Consider the following 7,762-nt stretch of genomic DNA (forward strand, 5'->3'; position numbering starts at 1 on the left):
AAGTACAAACTACTTTTTCTTATTTTAACTTTTAAGATTTACTTTTAATAAAAATACAAACTATTTTTTTATTTTAACTTTTAAAATTATAAATTTAAGAATAAACATTAGTATGCATGAAATAAATAATGATTAATTGCATAAGTAATCATAAATGTTAGATAACATATAAAGACCCCGTCGTATTCGTATTGATCGGAATTAATCTCGACCCATGGTACCGTGTTGTCAAATGACGTGTTGCGTACATAAAGTACCGTGTTGTCAAATGACGTGTTGCGTACAATCATGAGGTCTTATTAACATAAATATAAATGTTAGTGAAGTTAATAAGAGTTAGATTACAGAAAATATAATTCAGGTGGTATAACCGACCATATATAACTTAAATAACATAAATATAAATGTTAGTGAAGTTAGTAAAAGTTAGATTACAGAAATATAATTCAGGTGGTATAACCGACCATATATAACTTAAATAACATAAATATAAATGTTAGTGAAGTTAGTAAAAGTTAGATTACAGAAATATAATTCAGGTGGTATAACCGACCATATATAACTTAAATAACATAAATATAAATGTTAGTGAAGTTAGTAAAAGTTAGATTACAGAAATATAATTCAGGTGGTATAACCGGCCATATATAACTTAAATAACATAAATATAAATGTTAGTGAAGTTAGTAAAAGTTAGATTACAGAAATATAATTCAGGTGGTATAACCGACCATATATAACTTAAATAACATAAATATAAATGTTAGTAGTCCAAAATTTGATATATTCGAGTCTAAAAATTATTAATAATTTCATACCTTGATTAGTGATTCGTGATCGTTTGAGATATCTTTTAATTACACTAAGCTTTTCGTGCTGATAACGTGTTATAATTCAGTAAGCTTATAACTACCTTTAATGGTTATAAGAACAAGGAGAGAAAAAGAGAGAAGAAAGAGAGAAGAAATATTGATATTGATATTTCAAGAGAAATGGTACACCTTAAATGGTTACCATACATGTCTATTTATAGTATAAAATATTACTATGCAAGAAATATAATAATAATAAAATTAACATCCAATCTAGATATTTTATAACACAATCTAGATATTTTATAACAACTAGTACATAAAACTTTTTTAACTATCAAAGAAACAATTTTAACCATTGGAGACACCGCGCATAACTGTAAGAAAATAAAATTCAACTACTAGCAAGATTAATTTAAACCTTGTGTTATAGGTTATGTGTTAGTGACCTGCCTCTCTAACGATAGGTCAGGAGTTCGACTTTCGTGAAGTGCAGCATTGCATACAAGGTTGCCCATTTACCCTTGAATTCAACCCAATAGTGCCTTTCGCACATCGCGTTGTGGGGGCAGTGGAAAATGGGGGTTTACCGCTCATGCTCTCGGATTGAGCCAGGTTTTATCCTGGACAACAGTTGAGGGAGGGTTATGCAATTGCGGGACATAAACGTCTAGATGATTAACTCACCCTGAGTGATCCCGTACTGCTGTTCAAAAAAAAAAAAAAAAAACAATTAATTTAACGGTAGAAAATATTGGAGACAATATTTTTTAAAATGAGACGTTTCTTCCAAGTTGAGTATTTTATATGGACCAAAATTGCAACTTACAAAAACAATCAAATTGTGACGACCCCTAATTCATAACAACTTCTTCTGCCATGAAATTTAACCCGAAATACAAATTTCTGTTGCTTGTTTGAAATCAGGTTTGCGTTACTTATCAAAACTTTAGTCAATTTGAGTTTGTATCGATTAATATTATACAAGTTCTTCTAATTATAATAATATTAATTCACTCCTAGGGTTTACTTGCTGTTTTCAACTATGATTAAAACTCTTATAAATTAGTTACATGAATCAATTGCACATTGTAGTTTAAATTGGAAGAGGCGTTGCTTCAATTTTTTAGCTAATTTTATGTATACAGATATATGAATTTGCATTTATTGTATTCTGTAGTATACTATACAATACTATGGTTAGGTTATTAGTGTTAGTAATCTGTTAATAAAGTTAAGAAAATTGAAAATTTAATAGTTGGTAGTAATTTAGAGCGAAAAAGGTTTATCCAATTTCTATTATTCGTTGTAGAGAATTAGATTGTGGTGTTAATTTTTACAAACTTGTTATCGAAATTATTTCGATAAGTATGTTATATCTGAAATGTTTTGCAGGTGAAGTTTAACTGGTTACACAATCCATTATATACTGCAAGATTGTTGGATAGTGTCGGTAGGTGTAACATCGAAAGTATATGGCTAACAATTATGACCAGCCTCTACCTCCTGGGGTGCAGGGCTTACCGAATTCATCGATCTCTTCAAATCAAACTGCACACCAACCTCCTCAGCCTTTTCAAAATTACGGTAATCAATACCATGTTCATCCTTCGAATATGGCCCAAAATCCACCCTCTGGAAACTTTCGTCCCCAATATGGTGTAGCTCCGCATATGCAGTATCATGCGCCTCCATTAAATGGTCAACAACATTATGTTTCGAATGAAGGGCAGCATGTGAGGGCTCAAGAAGATATTGGTAAGATATTGTCAGTGTAATATTTTAAAAAATATATTGAATTTTGGCATTCTACAATTTGATAGTTATCTTTTTGTTAATGTTTTTTTAATGGAGTTGGTTGTGATACAGGCAATCGCTCAATGGTGCAATTTGGAAATTCGAATGATATCGAAACTGCTGCTCAGGATGCCGTGCTACGTGAACAAGTATACCTAAATACACCATTTTTACTGTACACTCTTCTTGTTAAATTATCATCTGACAAAATTACCTTAATAAACAGTCAACAATGTCTATTTCACTATATATTCTTATTTGTGGAGCTGGTGAAATCTGTATACGCTTTAATTTGGATGCTTCATATTTACTATTTACTACTGAATCTGCACTTTAAATTGAATGCTTCAGATCACGATCAACAACAAGTTACAATATCATCGTATTTGCTGTTTTATATATTTAACCTTCAATTAAAGTATTGATAGTTGTGTTTCAGACTACTAGTCAATGAAGGTGGCCGTTGTATATAGTTGGTTAATATGAGATTTTTTTTACTACCTAAAGTTTCTCATGCGTGTATATAAACTTTGTTGGCTTCGTAAGTAAGAAATCAATTTTGGCGAACTATGCCTTGTCAGGGAAATAATTTTGTTGACCGGCAAAAATCAAGTACATGTGGTGTAGTTTCATAGCCGATTGAATTTCCCGGCTTCACTTCTTTTGCTTTTACATTTAGGAAAAATTGTTGACTCTTCTGTTAAAAAAAAAAAAACACTGACACATACTATATAGTGAAAATGGCTTTGTTGACTGTCCATTAAGGTAATTTTCCTGTCCATTAAGGCAATTTTCTCTTAATTATATTTTTCTGTGCTGACTTCGAAAGAATAATAATAAATAAATAAATGAATGATTATTTTTTCAGGATATTGCAATGCAGAAAGTTATACTTGATCAAAGGTATGAAAACATACATTCTTAATTATAATCATGTGGAAATCATAATGTGACAATATTTACATGTTATTTTGTGAACTAGAGAAGCAAGGGCTGCTAGTGGATCAAATGAAGAGAACTCGGACATCTTCTCTGGACATCATGATCCAAATGCTATAAAGGTATTTATATGACAACAAGATTTTAAACTAGCAATTCATACAAATGATTCACTTTTTTGTTATTCAAACTTTTTTTTATAGGAACATCTATTAAAGATGACAACAGATCATCGTTCTCAGATGGCGTCAAAGCTTGGCAAGCCTGCCACTTCTGAAGGTTAGTTTATATATATACCATATAAACATTAGCATAGTGTTGAAAACAGTAATTAATTATCTTACAATATTGTTACAATATTGATAGAAGTTCTATTTATGTATATAGTTTTGCGTCACAACTCGCAACTCGATGTATGTGTTGTCTGTTCACACCATGTTCGAACCAATTGTTTAAGTTTAGGTCTTATATTATCTCCCAAGTTTTACTTGCACTTTACAGTTCGTATCTTCCAACCTCTGACACGTTTTGCGTTCTTACTTATATCAATGATACAAACTCCTTTTTACCCGAGAGCCTTTCTGTATGAAATTATAGCTGAAACTTCAGTTATACACTTACACACACCATTCCAACTTTACTTTAGGGGCAAGTTTACATATTGGTTATTGGTTCCCTAACAAAGTCCAAACTAAATAAACAAACTTGTTCTGTGACCCTTGTCACAAAACAAATCTAACAGCACTAACAATTAATTATAAACATATAATTAAATTTAAAGCATATATAACACAGTTAATCAATCCTAAGGACAAATATTAATCTTACAGCTAGGCCCGATCCAAAGGTGTTACAACTCCACCCCCTAAAAAGATTCCGCCCTCAGAATATGGTCAAGGTCAAACAAGTGAGGGTAGCGTGCTTTCATTAACTCCTCGGTTTCTAAAGGTCAAAACCGATGGAAATGTCAAAATCGATGGTGAAGGAGGCCTAAGTTTTAAAAACAAAGTTAGCGAAACCGCCTTTGGCAGTTTCCCAATGGATAGGTCTCGAAAAATACATGATTTTTTATTAAAAAAGGTGATTGAATCGGAGCTACGAATCAAAATATACGACATTTCCAAGTTCAATGGTAGCGACCTTTGGCCGATCATTCATATTCAAGTTACTTTTTATTTTAGCAACTTACTACTTATTATTATAGCATACTACTTATTTAATCAACTTACATCTTATTAAATATTCTTACAAACTTATATTATGTACTGCATGTGTATGTTCCTGTGTGTTTGCTACATTATGTTTAAAACATCATTAGTATTTAAAACTAACACTAAGTGTTTACTTTACATTGCTTGTTTGTAGGTAATATGGAGATTGGGAATGGGTACGGTGTACCTGGTGGAGGTGCTTATTATGGTGCTTCAAGACCCAACACTATTTCGTCTGGTAAGCCCATAGTGTAACTAAGCAAATCTGCATCTATATCCTTTTTCGTTTTGTAGATTTATCATTGTTTGAAGTTGATTATAACTACAGGAAGCAATGGATCTGGTCAAACCATTACTGAACAGCCTAGACAGAACCCTAATACCGATAATCTGCCAGAGTTCCTCAAGCAAAAGTTGAGAGCTCGAGGAATTCTAAAAGACGAGCAACCTAAGAATGATACGGCTGCGTCTGATAATGTAATTTAATATCGTTATCTTACTTCAATGTCAAATTATCTATATTTAGCACTTATATTGATATGTCCATATTCTACACGACGTTGATTTACCTTATGTTGCAGAGGTTAAACAATCAAGTCAGTCAATCACCTGACATCATGGTGCCATCGACATTACCTCCTGGTTGGGTGAGTATAGCTTTATTATTTCTTATACTGAATTGATTTGCTGAAAGTTGTTATCTTATTTAATCATGTGATCTTTGAATTGCAACTTACGTTTACTGATATTGATATATAATTTTATGTGCTTACGTAGTTTCGTACGCTGATCTTTTTTATGACTATTATGTAGATTGAATCGCGGGACCCATCAACTGGCTGTTTGTTCTATTATCATGCACAGTCTGGAAAAAGTCAATGGGAAAAACCAGTCGGTACTTCGTTGAACACACAATCACCATCATCATCATCTTTTCTTCTAGATGACTGGCAAGAGGTACTGGATGAGACAAGCGGTACGTTATACACTATTTTATCCTTAGTTAATTCATTAAAACATATATATAATTTTTAAATATCATTATTAGTTATTAATTATTTATAAATCTAAACAGGTTGTAAGTATTACTACAACTCAAAAACCAATGTGTCACAGTGGGAACACCCCGGTTCATCACAGAAATCTGCCGTTGGTCAACAAGTTAACACAGAGTCAGGATTTGCTGCTAATCCCAATCTCAATCGTCAATCATTAGAACAGAAGAAATGCTCCGGATGCGGTGGTTGGGGATTAGACCTTGTACAATCATGGGGTTATTGTTGCCACTGCACAAGGTATCTTCATTATTTATCTTTAAAATCATTAATTGTCAACCATTATTGTTTCCTTATTTGGATGATATTCGTCACTGCACAGTGTATCTTCATCTATCTCTCATCGGTGTTACTTAATATTTGCGTCCGGTTTTCACTTTTAGGGTTCTCGAACTTCCAGAAAAGCAATACTTGTCTATGATCGCAGCAAGCCAGTCCACCGATGACGCGGCTAATTCTAGGCCAAGGTATCATACCTTTTTTACAATTTTGTAATAGATTAAATTGTTTATTATTTATTTACTCTAATCATTGGATGTGTAGGTCAAGCACTAAACCTCCATTAGGAAAAGGAAACAAAAAAGACAGCAAGAAGCGTTCACATGCTGAGGATGACGAGTTGGATCCAATGGATCCAAGTTCATATTCGGATGCTCCTCGTGGTGGCTGGTATGATACTACATCTACTCATAATATTTAGGGTGTGATAAGTAAGATTAATGATATTAGTGGCTTAATTTTATTACTGATCTGATATATTTAGGGTGGTTGGTCTGAAAGGAGTACAACCACGAGCAGCGGATACTACTGCAACGGTATGCTATTTTTCTAATCGGCTGTTCCATTTAAAGTGGGTATAAATATTATAAATAGGTTGAAATTGCCACCTCTTGCTGTCACACTCTGATTATATATGTCACTCGAAGTGGTTTCGTTTTCAAGATAGGGTGAACATATGTTAGTTGAGGTAAAGTGGAACAAGAAGTAGAGGCATTATATGCAGATAAAAAATTGGTGCTGAAACACTTGAGAATGCTTATTAATTGTTAAATTTGTCAACTGTGATAGTTATATTGTCCTTTAAAGTCAAAGAAGTACTCTTCAAACAAATTGCATTCGAACTTTAGAAACACTTTAACTTCGTTCTTAATAATGAATTTAAGGCTCTTATACATTATTACCAGAAAAATCTGATGTTAGGGTTCAATTCTAGTTTTAAATGATATATAAAAAACGGTAAAAGCAAACCTAAAATTAGTCATTAGGTTTAAACTGACTTCTAACGCTGGTTATGTTGTCTGAGAATTAAACTGAGTTTTAACATTGTTACAAATTTCAGGGTCCTCTGTTTCAGCAACGACCGTATCCATCACCTGGTGCGGTTTTACGGAAAAACGCTGAAGCCGCTTCGCAGAGAAAGAAACCTAATTCAAATTATGCCCCAATATCCAAAAGAGGAGATGGAAGTGATGGCCTTGGAGAAGCTGATTGAATAACTATATCATGTATAATTCAATATTTGTGACTTTATCCCTTAAGATTTTAGTTTTGTAGTTTTCTACTGGTGATCAGTTACATTATTATAGGAGTATTTCATAAAGGATTTTTTTAACGACAACTTGTAGGATTGTCGTTAACATGCATGAGTGTATTGGTGGCGGTTATTCAAATGAGGTTGTCGTTAGAAAATCCTCTTTTTAAAAGGAGATCAAGTAGTTTTAGAGGGGAAAATGCAGCAATGAAGATCATGATTCTGTCAATATGGGCCAAGGAGCTACAACCTAATATTAGGAGCATTCGGTTAAGCAGCTAAACAAACATCATGCACAAGGACTTAACCCTATCGTATTACTACGTTAATGTTATGATACGTTATGGTTTTGATTGGATCATATGAATCTTTAAATTCGCAAAGGTTGATATAGAAATTAGATCCATTTTAGTAAAG

The 7,762-nt window shown here is 32.7% G+C and overlaps 1 protein-coding gene across 1 annotated transcript; it reads left to right on the forward strand.

The window, feature by feature from the left end:
- The first annotated feature begins 2,686 nt into the window (after positions 1–2,686).
- Positions 2,687–7,306, forward strand: LOC139858493 (uncharacterized). Its single transcript, XM_071847337.1, has 13 exons — positions 2,687–2,758; positions 3,478–3,512; positions 3,592–3,670; positions 3,752–3,827; positions 4,914–4,997; positions 5,088–5,236; positions 5,341–5,406; positions 5,573–5,735; positions 5,835–6,054; positions 6,198–6,281; positions 6,358–6,483; positions 6,578–6,629; positions 7,154–7,306. Exons 1-13 carry the CDS (start codon positions 2,693–2,695, stop codon positions 7,304–7,306), a joined length of 1,353 nt encoding a protein of 450 aa, XP_071703438.1. The 5' UTR covers positions 2,687–2,692.
- The last annotated feature ends 456 nt before the right edge of the window (positions 7,307–7,762 follow it).

This window comes from Rutidosis leptorrhynchoides, chromosome 7 (assembly GCF_046630445.1).
Source record: "Rutidosis leptorrhynchoides isolate AG116_Rl617_1_P2 chromosome 7, CSIRO_AGI_Rlap_v1, whole genome shotgun sequence".
Taxonomy (NCBI): domain Eukaryota; kingdom Viridiplantae; phylum Streptophyta; class Magnoliopsida; order Asterales; family Asteraceae; genus Rutidosis; species Rutidosis leptorrhynchoides.